The sequence below is a fragment of the Neovison vison genome, chromosome 1 (assembly GCF_020171115.1).
Source record: "Neovison vison isolate M4711 chromosome 1, ASM_NN_V1, whole genome shotgun sequence".
NCBI classification, from domain to species: Eukaryota; Metazoa; Chordata; class Mammalia; order Carnivora; family Mustelidae; genus Neogale; species Neogale vison.
Genome location: NC_058091.1, coordinates 266,113,392 through 266,129,327, shown reverse-complemented (window position 1 = coordinate 266,129,327; position 15,936 = coordinate 266,113,392). Strand labels below are relative to the sequence as shown.

General features: G+C 42.2%; 1 protein-coding gene across 3 annotated transcripts in view; it reads right to left on the bottom strand.

The window, feature by feature from the left end:
• The window catches only part of ATP10B (ATPase phospholipid transporting 10B (putative)), a 269,423-nt gene that overhangs the window by 19,491 nt on the left and 233,996 nt on the right, over positions 1–15,936 (bottom strand). For all 3 annotated transcript variants that reach the window (XM_044230157.1, XM_044230166.1, XM_044230175.1), the window contains 4 exons: positions 13,386–13,570; positions 8,763–9,084; positions 5,796–5,872; positions 3,649–3,774 (listed from right to left, as the gene is read on the bottom strand). In XM_044230157.1, the coding sequence (XP_044086092.1) occupies positions 3,649–3,774; positions 5,796–5,872; positions 8,763–9,084; positions 13,386–13,570 (710 nt within the window). The remainder of the gene's footprint in view (positions 1–3,648; positions 3,775–5,795; positions 5,873–8,762; positions 9,085–13,385; positions 13,571–15,936) is intronic.

Genomic DNA, 15,936 nt, shown 5'->3' with positions numbered 1-15,936 from the left:
TCATTTATGCACATAATAACCCTGCGAGTTAGGTAGTATCCCCCTTTTACTGGTGAAAAGACTGAGACACAGAGCTGAAGTAAGTTACTCAAAGCCACATTGCTGTTAAGTAGCAGATTGGGGCTGGGATTTGAACTCAGTCTGGTTCTTGCACATATTTTTGGTCTTAACCCCAATATTACACGTAGCTCTCAGAGTTACATACATATGTAAACGTACATACCAGGACAGCACCTGGTATGTGGTTGGTTCCCTATAGATGTTGGTGGATGTTAGTGCTAGTGATGCTATGCCAAACATTAACCAGCTGTGCTAAGTACCAAGGACACTACAGCAATCAAGAGTGGCGTGGAGCACTCTGGGGACCTGGGTGTTGGAAAACTAGCATTTACTGAGCTCCTTGCCTTACACGTCACACATGGGCAGTATCGAAGGGTTTCAATCCTTAGTCAAAGGGAGAGAACACTGCTTGGATATCATTGGCTCATTTTTCCATAGAACCATTCCTACCGGATTATAATTTAATACTGATTTATCATGGGTTGTTAGAAAAAGTTACCAGATGGAGGTTAATTTTTATTTCCAACAAAAATGCCACAGAAGACAGTTTCTTGAAGGTTTTTGTGTGACCTTCTAAAGGTTTGCTTGATAAATTGATGCAAAGGGAGAGTGTTCCTCCTGGAGAACTGGTATGCTTGTTTTAACCAGACATTTAATATTTAGCATCTTAACCCAAGTTCCTAGTACAACTCATTTCTTTCCTTTCTGTAATTCTGCTCTATACTCTTATAAATTTCCCTTCTTGCTTCTCTATTCCCTCTGTTTTTACTATAAGTCACTTTCATCTCTTTTTTTGGAATTAGATACAGTATATGATATAAAATTATAAACTGCCTAAAATATTTTCTATGAAGACTCAGGTTGTCAAGCCTCTTCTTCTTGGCAAGGAAACTGGCAAATTCATAGTTCTAGCTCTTCTTTTTGGTCCTAGCTTAAATGTTACTTCTTTCTTACTGATTAGGTCAAGAATCTCCTGGTGTTATGTGCTTAGCACCCTGACCTTCTTCGAGGGAGATGTGTGTAAGAAAATATTGTAAAGTATTTTTTCTTTTCTTTTAGCATAGTAACACTTCTTTTCCTATAATAGTAATTCTTAATCTTAGAGGTACATACAAATTAGCTGGGGATCTTACTAAAAGTGACATTCTGAGACAGTAGTCCCGGGACACAGTTCTAAGGATCTACATTTCTAACTAGCATCTAGGTGATGCTAATGCTTCTGGTCCAGAAACCACATTTTGAGAAGCAAGATTTATGGAGCCGAGGAGATGATAAACCACTTCCTACAGGCCAAAACCGGCCATAAATCAGGTTTTGTTGGGACACAGCCACATCGATTCATTTGCATGTTGTCTACACTTGGCTTTCATGTTGCCGCAGCAGAGTTGAGTCGGTCAGATGGGGAGTAGGTAACATGGACTAGGCAGTCTGCAAAGCTTAAATATTTCTTACCTGGCCCTTTGTAGAACAAGCTCACTGAGCCCCGATTTAGACTGTCAGGCTCAGGAAATGTTCAATAATGATTTGAATAAATGAAATCAGTCGTTGTTCCATTGTCCCAACAATATCCTGGAGTTTAACAGTTTTCTTCCTCCGCAGGCCCTGTTAGGACCTTGCTTGCTTCCACTTCCATCTGCTGGAATCTCTGCCCTATGGAGGGGGCGCCCAGAACCTGGTGATGGCATCACTGAGAAGGGGCCTGCGTTTTCCTCCCAAGAAGCTACATTGCAGTAATTAATTCATTGTTCAAATTTCAGAGCAGGCAGCATTTTAATCCCCTCTGAAATTGGTTTCGGATGTGGAAGTCATAGTTCTCCACCCTCTAATTGCAATGGGGAGATAATGCGGCATCAGTATCACAATTTCGAGCACGGCATCAGGCTGGAAATAAATACCATTTAAGCTTTGAAAGCATGGCTGGCTGGAAACATTTCCTTTTCTATTTCACAAATTTAATGCGGAGAAGAGGTTGTGCTTATTCAAAGAACAGCTCCTTTGGAGGCAAGAAAAAAAAAATTAAAGGGGCATTTTGAATTCTAAGTAAACAGTCTTTCATGCCCAGAGTGAGTTTCAAGTTAAATAGAGTGACTTGTTTGCATAGACTGGCTGAATATTACCATGCAGTTTATCGAATTTACATTATTTTTTGTCATGCTGTTTATTTACGTATACATTGAACTTTGCACAAAAATGCTCACTCTTGAGGGAGGGCAACTGTCACAGTGCCTAAATCAGGACTGGGAGAATGGAACAAGGGGACAAAATGCAATTTTGCAGCTGCTACTTGGCTAACGTGTTTCTCTGACATCACTCTATTCGTCACTCAACTCTTAATCCTCCCTTTTTCCTTATGCAAACAGGAATTGGATTCTATTTGGAGACTCTTGGGGATTATTCAAAGGTCCTTGAACTAGGTAATGAAAATTCAGACCCCTGGTTCCCTCCCTTAGTACAGCAACGTTCTGGCTTTTTCCAATACCCATTGTTAATCAAGGGCTTTTCAAATAAGAGCCTCTGAAAGTTTTAATGCCTCAGTTAGGGTGTGCCTGCTTTGGGCTCTTATCAACAAGACAGAAATGGACGTATTTTTTAGGAGAAACAATGTTACCTTCCTATGATTGTATAGCGTTACATGCTTTCCTGAGCTCTGACACTAAAGTCTATTGATAATACTTCTAGGGACAGAGGGAGTCTTAGTGTCTCCGTATTATTGATGAGGAAACCAAGGCTCAGAGAGGTTAAGTAACTTCCAAGTTCACACACTATGCTAGAGTCACGCAAGACTAAAACCCAGATGATCTCCCCAATCCAAACATTTTTGCCATGAAACATTTAATGTCCTGACCTCAGTGAATTCCCTGCTGGGAAGGCTGGGGAAGCTGAAATGATACTATGTATCAGGTGAAGCCAGTCTTCACCTCCAGTCTTAAACCTGTACTCTCCCAAGGCGTGGTATGTATAGTGCTTGCATTGGGGTGGGTCTGTCTGGGGAGAAAATTTAAGATACATGTCAGGCTAATTATTCTTCGAGTCGAGTCCTTTTTTCTCGTAGTCAGAAAGTAAATCTCATTTATGGAGCCCATCTAAGAGCAATGGCAATAGCAATAATAAAAATGATGGCTGACTCTATAGGGTGATTACTATGTGCTAATCACTTTATAAACAAGCTCTCCTTTAATCCTTCTAACAAATATAGGAGAAAGTTACTATTATCATTCCCATTTTACAGATGGTAAAAAGAAGGTATAAGGCCATTACCAAATAAAAGAGCCTAGACTTGAAACAAATATGTTTGACTCAAAAGTCCATGCTTGTAACCACTCACGCTGTCTTCTTTGTACCAGATGCTTTCCATACAGTGTTGCTACTGCTTACAATAATGTCACAAAAGAAGAAACTGAGACCCGGAGAAGCGAGTTGTATTGCTCAAGTTTATAGAGCTAGGAGGAAGGTTTCAGGATTCAAAATCTAGGCTGGCCTGTCTTCCTCCCTTATGCCGAGGTTGTTTGTCTTGCCACTGTGGTAGGAACGGGTCCCCTGGAAGTGCCTACCAAGGCCTGCACAAGAGGTTCCCATAGGGCTACTCACCACGTTCTTGTAAAAGTAGTACACCACCATCCTGGCCAGGCGCGAGTAACACCAGTGGCCGTGCACAAGCAGCAGCTTCTTGAGGTGTCTGAAGCGGGATATGGCAAAGTCGCTGGCCATAACAGCCTGAGAGGGCAGAACAGAGACATCAGCTTCTATCCATGGCCACCAGTGAACCAAAGAGTCCCCCTTGAGTGCTCTGCTTTGTTCTAGGTCCGTACCTGGTAGGGCCAAAAAGACCCTTTGTCATTAAGTGGCACCTACGGTGGCTCTTTGGGATTGGATATCCCCCATCCTTTCTTCCGAAAAATCCAAACGTCACTAGACCCCAAGAAAGGCAGCTTGGAAAGAATTAGTGGTCTAGTCTGGCCTTTCACCTCCTTCCATTTCTCTGATAAACATTAACTGGGGCCTAAAATGTGTTGGCACCATGCTAGAGATGCGACGGCTAACCAGAAAGTAGTGGCGTCCATGCAGAAAAGCCTCCCACCTCTCAACGCCCTGGTTGCCATCTGCGGAAGAACACTGGCTCCACCTTCACGTGGAGATGATGGCGGGAGAGCTCTTCCTTTACGTGGAGCTGAACTATGTTTTCTGCCCTTGGGATTATTCAGAAGAGGACATAGTTCATGGTTCTCTTAAAAGTATGAGGTTTGAAACTATGGAAAGAGTCTAGATGTCCATCAACAGATGGATAAAGAAGATGTGGTTCATATACATATAATGGAATACTATGCAGCCATTAACCCCCCTGAAATCTTGCATTTGCAATGACATGGATGGAACTAGACGGTATTATCCTAATCAAAATAAGTCAATCAGAGAATGACAATTATCCTATGATCTCACTGATTTGAGGAATTTGAGAAATAAGACAGAGGATAGTAGGGGAAGGGAGGGAAAAACGAAACAACATGAAACCAGAGAGGGAGACAAACCATAAGAGACTTAATCTCAGGAAACAAACTGAGGATTGCTGGAGGGGAGGGAGGTGGAGGAAGGGATGGGGTGGCTGGGTGATGGACATTGGGGAGGGTATGTGCTATGGTGAGTGCTGTGAATTGTGTAAAACTGATGAATCACAGACCTGAACCCCTAAAACAAATAATATATTATATGTTAATTAAAAAAAAAGTATGAGCTTTAGAAGTGCTTGGTTATGGACTCTGGTATAAGTCTCGGCCAGGCTGTTTAACCTTTCCCAGCATTGGTTTCATCTAGGAAAAAAAAAAGGGAATAATAATTCCTAACACACGGGGATGTGATTTTTCAAATCAATTGAAATAATAAATCCAAGGTTTAGTGCAAGCACCTAGTACAGTGCTGGCTTATGGAAGAAACTCAAAAGGTAACTGTGTTCTTTCATCCTCACCAACAAATTTAGACAATGCCTCCTGTCTGTACTAGCGGTGGGAATATAGTTGTTAATGGTTCAAAACCACAAAGTGGGGTCTGTTTTAGTGGGAAATGTTAGTAGCTCAAGCTAGTATGCTTGTCCCAAGCTGAATTTTGACTTAGTAAGTGTACCTTACAATTTATAGGTCAATCTAGCCATCAAGACTAAAATGGCAATTGAAAAATGTTTTCAAATGTCTTTATATCTGTCACTGCTCATGGAGGGCACCGCATTCTTGGATGTGGATAGAAGTTACAGAGAGAAAGAATGGAGTCAGTAGAAAGCTTAGCCCTCCCATTCAGGGAGGCTTTAGAATACAGGTATTGCTGGTAAAGCTAAGCCCCCTCAAGGTCCTGGAAACCTTACTTCCAAAATTCCCTAGGGACTTATGCTATCCGTAACTCCCTCCCAACTTGAAAGTATAATAACGGGCCACTCTCCATGACCTTGGTGCAGCTCTTTCTGTCCGTGGGTCCTTTCCCCATGCCTTAATAAAACCACCTTTTTTGCAACCCCCCCCAAAAAAAAGGCTAAGCATCCTTCAAATTTCTTCTGTATCAGAAGGACTGGGCAGCAAAGGATATAGTGATGGAGGTTATGTATAGGCATGGAAGCCCTGTGCGTCTCAGATGATAATTCTGCAAAGCTCTTGGGGAGAAGATCCTCCAACACTGCGGGGGGGGGGGGATTCCATAACTCTCCAAAAAGGGTCAAAGAGGGAAGAAATGAGAATAATTGAGGGGAACAGTACCTGCATGCCTTCCTGTCCAGATATCCCAATTCCAATATCAGCAGCTTGAATCATGCTTACGTCATTTGCTCCATCACCTGAAAGGAGAGAGGTGTCTTTATTCCTGGTCTAACTGCTGCATGACAATGAAAAGGGAGTTACACGAATGGCTCTAAAGTCTCCCCACGTGTACATAATTGAATACATTTAACATTGCTCTGAATAGTCCTATAAGAAAAGTCATTGCTACAGTATTTGGCCTGAGAGAGGTCTTTTCTTCTTCTTCTTTTTTTTTTTAATAAAAAAATTTTTTTTTGTTAACATATAATGTATTATTAGCCCCAGAGGTGCAGGTCTGTGAATCGCCAGGTTTACACACTTCACAGCACTCACCATAGCCTTTTCTTCTTTGACAAGAAGCTCTATTATTTGACAAATGTTTATTGTACCTTTTGTCTAGGCACAATATTAGGTATTGGGAATAAAGTGGTGAGTGAGGCTGGGGCATGGCTTTGCAGTTTACAATAAAAGGCCTTCACAAATGTTACAGTGGACTTCACTAATGAGCAAATGGAGAATCTGAGCAACATAGAGATTCTGCAAGAGTAAACCAAGCTAGGGAAGGGGCCCAGGAGCATTGGCACGAAGATCTTTGCTACCTTTCCTAACTCAGTAGAAGCTAAAATATTTACCGTATTAAGACCATTGGAAGGTCTGGACAGCTAAATCATCAGATTGGCAATGGTGTCCAAGGACAGGGATGGTGTTCGGTTTTGTTTCTGAATATAGGAAAATGGGATTGACTGATTTTTTTTTAGTTGAGGAACATTTAATCACACTGTGTTCCCATTTAACGAGCTAAGGTGTTTATTTCAGGAAATTGGAGGTTAGGGCACAAAAATACACAAACAGCCTCCAGCACTATCATATAATTTTTCAGTGATGATGGAAATATCGTCTATCTTTACTGTCTAATATGGAGACTACGAGCCCCATGTGACTATCGAAATGTGGTTGGTGAAATTCTATTTAATTATAAATTTTAATACCTATATATAGCTAGGTAGTAACCATTTTACACACCCAGTGAGGCTTTCCTTACAAACCTGGCTTTTCCCAAAGCTTTATCTTTCAGACTAGAGATTAGCAAACTTTTTCTATAAGGGGCCAGATAGTAAATATTTTAGATTCTGTGGGCCAAAAAGCAAAACTGAACAACTCTTCTTGCTGAAAGGTGAATAGTCTTGTACACATTTCACAGTAAAAAACATAAAAGTCATTCTCATATCCCTGCAAAAGCATGTAGTGGTCTGGATTCAGCCTGGCGGCCATGGATTGCGGCCCGCATTGCCTTCATTCTCCTCCTGGCCCCACCTCTTTTTCTAGTAGGTTCTCATAATAGAATGCATTTAAATATGTATTAGATAACATGGAGAATATGGAATTGGGGAGAGAATTTTCTTTCCTTTGTTATTTGGCAAGGAAATTAATCTTTAAAACTTTATGAATGTAAGTAACCATTATTCTTTTAATGATCATTATTTATTTTCTTCTTCCCCATGGAGAACAAATCTACTCTTTAACTTCTTCTGTTAGCAAACCAGTGGAAGTAGAGGTATGGAATCATGCCATAACTCACCCTGCTGGGTTTTTTCTGCTTCTGTGGCAGTGGGGCCAATTTCTTACCTCAGAATGTCAGTCCAGGGCTATTGTCTTGTGTGTGTTTAAAGTTCTGAAGAGGACAATTTGGGGAATAAAATCAGGATGCAGTTGCTAAAGCTTTGCTCCCTGTCTTTTTGCCCATGCCCCCCCCCTTTTTTTTTTGGTTTGAATTGCTTTCACCTGAAGACTGGGAGAAAAAACAATGTGCAAGTAGGCTTCTTAATTTGAAATGCCAGGAAGGAAACTCTCTTTCTATGTCTGTGTAGGAAGGATAGAACCTGGAACCATCTGTAGGAATATCCATAAATGAATGTAATGTTTACTATGTGCTTGGTATGTGCAGAGCACAGACAAAATGATAAGACTGATATGGTTCCCACTATTCAAGGAACTCCTGGTCTCCTGAGCAGGCTATTGCAGAAAGCGTATCAGTGCTCTGCAGCTGTGAGGGCTGTGTGCTGCAGGAGTTCCCAGAGACAAGGAAGGTTAGATGGGGTTGGAATAAGGGGTATTTTACAGAAGAAATAGCTTGGCAAATGCAAAGGCTCAGGAGTAAGAAAGATAGGACAAGGCTTATGGAGAATGGCAATCAGTTCCATCTGGTTAGAGCATGGAGTGCCAGATGTTGGGGAACAGACAGTAGCTGTGGTGAAGGATGTGGCTAGAGGGTTAGTAGAGACCAGATTGTGAAGATTCTTGGAAACCAGGTTTGCTTGTCCCTGGAAGGTTTGATATAGGTACAGTTTTGATTTCTCTGCCTTAATCACGTTTAAAGTTTAGGGTCCTATGAGGAATTTCTTCATCAACCAACAGGTCTGCATTCGTTGAGTGTTTGCTTTGTGCTGGGCCTTGTATTTTGGAATGGACATATGGGATAGACTCAACTTCTACAATCTCCCCATAAGCCATCAACACTCAGCAGAATATCAAATCCACAAACACGTGACGTTTATGTTATTAGGCCAGCTGTTAAGTATCAAAAGGGGAATGGGCTGTATCCCAGAACTGAATTGGCCTGAGTGTATATTACTGAGTTATGTGAATGTTCTGAATTTGAGGCTGCTTCTGACTTCAACCTCCATTCAAGTCATAAGTTTTCCTTAGTGATCTGCTCATCCTGAGAACTTTGATTCACTCTCCACTCTGCTGAGCCTCTGCTTCATCTCCCAGCTGCCAGTCTTGGCTGTCACTCTGAACTCTCTCAGTCTAAGACAGTGATCCTCAGCCTGGGTATCTTGACTTTGACACATGACCTTCCAACTCTGGTCCAGGCCTCTTGCCAGATCGGCCTCACAGGCTGCACCCACATCTCCACGTGATAGGTACCTATGGAAAGGGTCATGACGTTCAACTTGTCTCGCACCAACTTGACTATCATACTCTTCTGGAGCGGGGTGGAACGGCAGCATAGGACAGACCGGCAGTACTGCGTCAACTCCAAAAATTTCATCTCCAGTTTTCCCTGGAAAATGGCATTCAATGTCTTCCCATCGATGACCAATCCAACTTCTGGAACTGCAGCTCTTGAGGAGGGAGGTAGTGTCTCAGAAGGTAGACAGAACCCAAAGATCTTGGGGTCTGGCTTCTGTGGTCCATGAAATTGCTTTACTTCTTCCAGTGCACAGCTGAGGATGGATTCACAAGTTTCCTATAGAGTCAGAATAATAAATATGGTATTTTAGTAAGCAACACTGGAAATGTAGGTTGAAGATTTCACTTTATCCTTTAGTAAAATAGTTATGAAACTCTACCACCATAGAGGTTACTCAGGAAGCATTCTCTGATTTCTCTCGTTTCTCTGCAATATTTCAAAAGGCATCAAAGCAATGTTAATTGCTTTTAAGCAGATTAATGACAAAAGAGAGATGGCTAGGGAATGGGAGTAGAAGTAGTTCAGCAAGATGGGGACAGATACTGGGATGGTATAAGCTAATAAATAATGTCATGATGGTATTGTGCTTTCTATTTCTCACAAGTCATTTTAGTTCTCCTGAGGAAATTGAGTGATGAGGCAACTGAAACAGTAAAATCATTAGTAACTTGCCCTAGCTCACCCAACTTACTAGTGGAGGCAGAACATTATTACCAAAATTATGGCTTTTAATAAAAAAAATACATCGTATGTTTATCTGTTGGCATGAATGTTTTGGTCATATAGGTTAAAACTGACTATGAATGTGATCATCTTAATGATGTAAAGAAACTTCTCACTGATTTTTTCTGATGTTTATCTTGAAACCTAGTGAAGAATTTATTTGCCTCTTTTACTTTTGATGGTATCAGAGATAAAGTCACCTTTTGGTTCTAAATATTTTCTTTGTACTCCTTTAGATTTTGCAACATTACTTTCAAATAAAGATAGAGAAAAGTTGTGGCAGTCAACTGTATCATCAATTTTAATAGCATTGTTTTTTCACATAATTATTTTTTTTGTTTTGTTTTTTATAAGCTTTTTAAAAATTTAAATTCAACTAATTAACATATAATATTAGTTTCAGAGGTAGAGGTCCGTGATTCATCAGTCTTATATAATACCCAATACTCATTACATCAAGTGCCTTCCTTAATGCCCATCACCCAGTAACCCCATCCCTCCATCCCTTTCCCCTCCAGCAACCCTCAGTTTGTCTCTTATGATTTATCTCCCTCTCTGATTTTGTCCACATGATCTTTATTTAGCAGTGTTTTTTATTCATGGCAAGGATGATTTTCATTTACTGTAGTGCTAACACATTTCTAAAAATAAATTTAAGTATGTAAAGTCAGTCAATTTAAATGAAATCATTAAATTAAAAAGAACAGTAGAGGTAATATGTGGATTTAGGCAAAAATTGTGAAGACTGTTCTGATATGATAGGTTTGGGGGCCATTAATCTAGAAGCTTCTGAGAATATTTGGAATCATTTATTCTGGAGTGAGTAGAACTGCAGATAATCATTCCTGAGTCTTCCCTTAGGGGATGCTGAATTGAGTGTTGCAAGCAATAGGGTATGCCCAGAACCTAGACGGGTAATAGGAAGTAGTTCCAGGAGTGGGTGGTTATGCCTGAGGCACTTATCTGGGAAAGAGATCAAGACAGTCCATGCTGGGAGTTGAGGCAGACACAAATTATATAAATTTCTCCAACATATGGCTGCAGGAAGTCATTGGAGATATAAGTTTCAAAAATCTCTGAATTTCCTTATTTCAAATTGTGATATAATAACCAAATAGTTACCATTCATTTAACCTTTAGTATATGATAGGCACTGTGGTAGGGAGCCCCTAAGATGGTTCTCAATGATCCCTGCCCTCCTGGGATGCATGCCCCTGTCTGATCCCTTCCCTTGGGCATGAGCCACATCTAGCAATTCCTTTCTAATGTTAAGAATTCTACAAAAGTGATGGGAAGTCTCTTCCAGATTAGCTTATAAAAAGACCATGGCTTCCAATTTGGCACTCTTTTCTCTCTCTCTTGGACGGCTTGTTGTGGGGGAAAAGCAGCTGCCATGTTGTGAAGCAGCTCTATGGAGAGGCCCATGTGGTGAGGAACTGAAGTTTGCCAGCAATCATGTCTGTGAGCTTGGAAGAAAGGCTTCTCTCCACGTCCAAACAACCTACCAGTTGAGCCTTCAGATGAACGCATACCCCTGACTGACAGCTTAACTGCAGCCTCCAGAAAGACCTGAACCAGAGGTACCCAGCTAAGCTGCCCCTGGACTCCTAACCCACAGAAACTGTGGGATAATAAATATTGGCTGTTTGCAGCCATTAAATTTTGGAGTAATTTGCTAACTAAGACAAATACTATGCTAATAAGTATTTTTCTTCTATGATCTTACATAATCCTGCCCATAGCTTCTGAAATAAATCTTTCTAATCCCTGTTTTACATATGAAGAGAGTGAAGTTTTGGGAGGTTTGATACCTGGACCATATTAAGCTTTCAATATATGTTACTAAAAATGATAATAATCATTGCTGTTATTAATTTCTATTGAATACTCTAGTTCCTTCTAAATTCCTTGACAGACCAGCCCTTTCAGTGATGGGTTAGTAATTCTCTCATTTTATGGATGTGAACCCTGAGGTCTAGAGAGGTCCCATAACATGCTTATAGATTTAAGGTACATAACAAAGAAACAGTAGCCCTAAATCAATTTATAATGAATTAGGCAGATTAAAACCCTTGGAGAAATTATTCACTGAATACAGAATTATATTAAACTAGGGTTTAAGTAAATCTGAGATTTGGAATGGCTTTCCCCAGTTTCTGGCTTTACATATCCTTGTAGCCCGGTAAGGGGGTGAGAAAAACTAATCTTAGAGGTTTAGTGGGCTTAGGGTGTGGACAGGGGCTAACATTCAGATACCATCTGAGAGGGTCCCGGACAGCTTTAAATGAATCAACAGTGACTGAACAAAACATGAAATGTGACCCACTGTTCCTTAAGAACGTTGGCTAATTAATTGCTAAACATCTTCAGCTTCCTGGAGGAATACATTACATTTAACAGAAACCACAAAAGCCCACTCTATTCCTCTTGGTCTGACTGACTCAGAAGTTTGCCCATGTCTTCCTTCTGGGATCACCTGGAGTGAAATAATCCTTGTAAATAGAATTTCCATTGTAAGCAGGGCAGGCAGATATCAACTGTTATTACAGGGATCAAGTACTCAAGCAAGCAGCAAATTAGAAAGAAAAAAAATTTCTTTCCTAAGCATAATATTAATGCCAAAGACTTCCCCAAGATTATTTTCATTTTGAAAATTCATTGGGGTTTGATCTAATCACAGCATAATCTGTGCACTGGACAAGAAAGTAATTTTTCCAATTCTTACAAAAGGCCTCAGGCACTTTTCATAGTATACACTACTTTTAAAAAAATGTGCATGTGATTCTTTATGGAAAAAAAAAAAAAGAAAAAAGATTTAAACCTCCTAAACCTCTGTTCTGGGTCCAATGAGTCTGAAGCAAAACTGAAAGAGTGTGGTTCCAACATCCTCCCTGACTCCCTTTTCTGTGCTGTTCGTTCCCATCTTTTTCCCTCTTCTCCATCCTTTTCCCCACAGTATGCCTACATCTCCCCTTGCCCTCCTCCGACTATCCCTCCGATACTTTTCTTGCTTGTTTTCTTCTGGTAGGACCATACATTTCAATGCCTCCTTCCCATAGTCATCAGCCAAGATGTTGGAACTTCCCCTTCTGCAGTTTGCATTGTGAAAATAGATTCCCCCGCCCCTAAATATAAAGTTGTATTGTAACTTCGAATACTCTTCCTCAGACTTCACACAATCCTCTCTCCAAATCCCATCCCCTGCTGCCCACAATCTTACTGGGGCTTGAAAACCGCAGTTTTAGGACTCTGCTTCTCCCTTTCTCTCTCTCTCTCCCATCCTATCTAAGCATGCTGTCTCATGAGTCACTCCCTTCAGGTTTTATTCTGTGGCAGACCAATTGGACACATAAATTGGAGCTGAGATTTTAAACTCAGAATCATTTTAACGCGAATGGGGCTTTCTCGATGGGAGAGTTAATCCAAAGTAGAAGAAACTCACAACTGGGGTTCTGTGAGCGAACAATGTGTTACGGCACAGATAGCACTGGCCTGGCGGGAGGACAGTGTTCTAGATTTAGTTCTGTCAGAAACTACCAGGGTGACCCTGGGCAAGTGGCTTAGTCCCAGCGGTCTTTAGTTTTCTCGTCTGTAAAATGTGGAGATTGGGCCAAAGGTGGAAGTTAGAAGATCAAAACTTTCTAACATGTACTACTGGATGTAATGTGGTCAAACTGGTCAGTGGTGCATGGGCTTGAAGTGGGTGACTCCTGAGGGCCTCTGAGCTCCAAGGTTCAGTGATATTTTGGGGGCAGGGGTGCTTCCCTGTGTACCCAAATCCCACCCATAAGCCTATCTCTTTTGGCTGAGAGGCTGTTCTGCACTTGGACATCTGGTCTCTACTTTGGTCTCACCTGACTTTCTGTATTAATGGAGTAAACCATGTCAGTCTGATCTAACAATCTGCAGGAATAGGCGATGTTGACTGCTGTCTCCTGCTTATCTCCAGTCAAGACCCAGAGCTGGATGCCAGCCTCCCGCAGAGCAGCGACTGTGTCTGGAACCCCTTCCTGTAGCCGGTCTTCGATCCCAGTGGCTCCTGGAGTGATCAAAGACATCAGAGCTTACAATTAGTGTGACAAACTGCTTAAATTCCCTCAAGCCCTCTCAAACCAGATAGTGATTATTAACTATCTCCCATGTCCTAGGCTGTGCTAAGCCGTCAGCATACAACAGTGAAATGGAGCCGGTCTCTACCCTCTTGCAACTCAAAAGCTTGTTGAAGGAGGATTTATAACTGAACCATATGAGAAGAAAAGCTGAGGGTGCCCTACACTAGGAGAACAGAACTTCCTCTAGAAAGTCAGGGACAATCTTGTTAAAAAGGGCCATTTGAGCTCAGACCTGGAAGACAAGGCCAAGAAAGGGCAAAGGAGGAGAATTCCAGGTAGAGGGATGAGCCTATATGAAGGCCCAGAGGTCAGAGTAGAAGGTGGCACAGAAAGGGAGGCAGAGTGGGGCAAGAGATGGGGCCAGGAAGAAAGGAAGTCTGCTCGATCCTACAGAGCTTCGTCGGGGCATTACAGGATTTCGGATTTATTTGGTAGACGAGAAAGCTATTAAAGGGAATTAAGATGGAGAGTGACGGGATCAGTTTTGAGTTTTAAGAAGATCATTGTGGAGAAGGACTGGAAATTGGGGGAGGTGGGTTGAGATTAAAGGCTGAGCCAGGGTGTGGAGAAATCGCCTGGGTGGGTCTAGCCACAAGGAAACTGGACAGGGAAGTGCAGAGACTTTGCTCTATAACAGCTCATGGCAGAATTGGGACTCGGGTTTTTGATACTGTTCTTGGAATTAAATATACAGACTCTATAATTTTTGAATGATCTCAAGCTTTGCACCCACCCTGATGAATATATAGCCAAATATTAAATAGTTGTGAAGTGATTGCATAAATTAATCTGCATTTAAATTGAGATTCACTTCAGACAACAGACTCATGGCCACCCATTTTACTCTAGGCAGGAGCAAGGCATTTCATTTCTTTTAATAATCCCTAGTGACAATAGGTTGGCAAAGCAGTTACACCGGATGCATATTGAAAAGATCATTTCATAGTGTGGGACCCAGGGTGAATGCAATGCGGCTTTCGTGGCGTAGCAGATTCTTGGTGGTAAGATGAAATCTCTTCCCAGCCCCAATCCTCCCCTCCCCAAGCCACCTTGAGGGAACAAAAATAATGACTCTATCCTGAACTGTGCCTCTTTTGTATTGCAGCCCCAGATGCACAAACAACCCCATGGAAAGTGATGGCTCAGGCCTTGTCTTTCCCTCCAAGGGCTAGCCTGGAAGGTGAGATTCTGAAGCTGATTTATATTACAGGGAAGCAGAGTGAAGGAGAAAAGAGGAAAAACACATTTATTTGCGTGAAGGAAAAAAATGAAGCAGAAACACCATGAAAGTGTTTCCCAGCAAGGGAAGCCGAAATATCCTGACACGCGTGTTCTCGTTCCTGCAGAACCAGCTGGGGAGTATCGCTTGCTGCCTGAGACCGAAGTGCTCCCTGACACAAAAGCAACCTGGGCCGGGTGGTTAGGTGGGGTGGGGGGTAGAGGGTGCAGGGGGAGTGAGGAGGGAGTCATGTGCCCGAGTGGGATGACGTTCTGTCGCCTTGCATGTGGATAGAGCTGTCTGGCCTGGCTACCTTCTGGTTCCTGTTAAAATAAGTTCTCATGGCCAGTTTTCAGAAAGGCCTTGGGAGGCAGCAGGCAAAGGCCCCAGAGTCAAAACACAGGAAAAGAAAAAAAGGCTGAAGGAGGTGGGGAACAGGTCTCCTCATTTGCCATCCCTCCTGACAAATCTTGCTGCTACCTTTAATCCATAAAGTCATCTCTGTCTTCTTACAGAGCACAGTGCTTTCCCCTTGCACCCCGGCCTGGCGGAGAGTTCGGAGCAGTCTGGTTTACATGGAGGAGAAGCTAGGGCTCAGCGGGGTAAGGGGATAGGTCCCTGAGCACACAGCCCAGGACCAGGATTTGGCCGTCATCCCCAGCTCAGCACTGCCTCCCAAGACGAAAGAAGGCTTTAGCCATGTGGTCAGCACGTATACACATCAGGCATTGCCTTTTCCAGATTTTGCTGCCAGCTGTGAGGTGATTAACCCTGATAAACAGAGCCTCGTCCTTCTGCCTGGGTAATGCTTTACCTCCCACAGAAACACAAGACTACCTCGTAGCCCGTCTCCCCGCTTCTCATCTTTACCTCAGTGTTATCGGTGGAACTGCTGTAGAGCAGCAGCTTTTTGTGAAGCCCGAGTCTGTCCCTGCTTTTCGTCCCTTCTCTCTCAACTGTTAGCATATATTTATGTGTCCTTCATGACCTGCGTCACGCTGAGCTTTCTCCCCGACTCTCTGTGGTTCAGTCATGGCAGACCGCAGGGTTTCCAGCCCGTCTAGACTGTCTCCC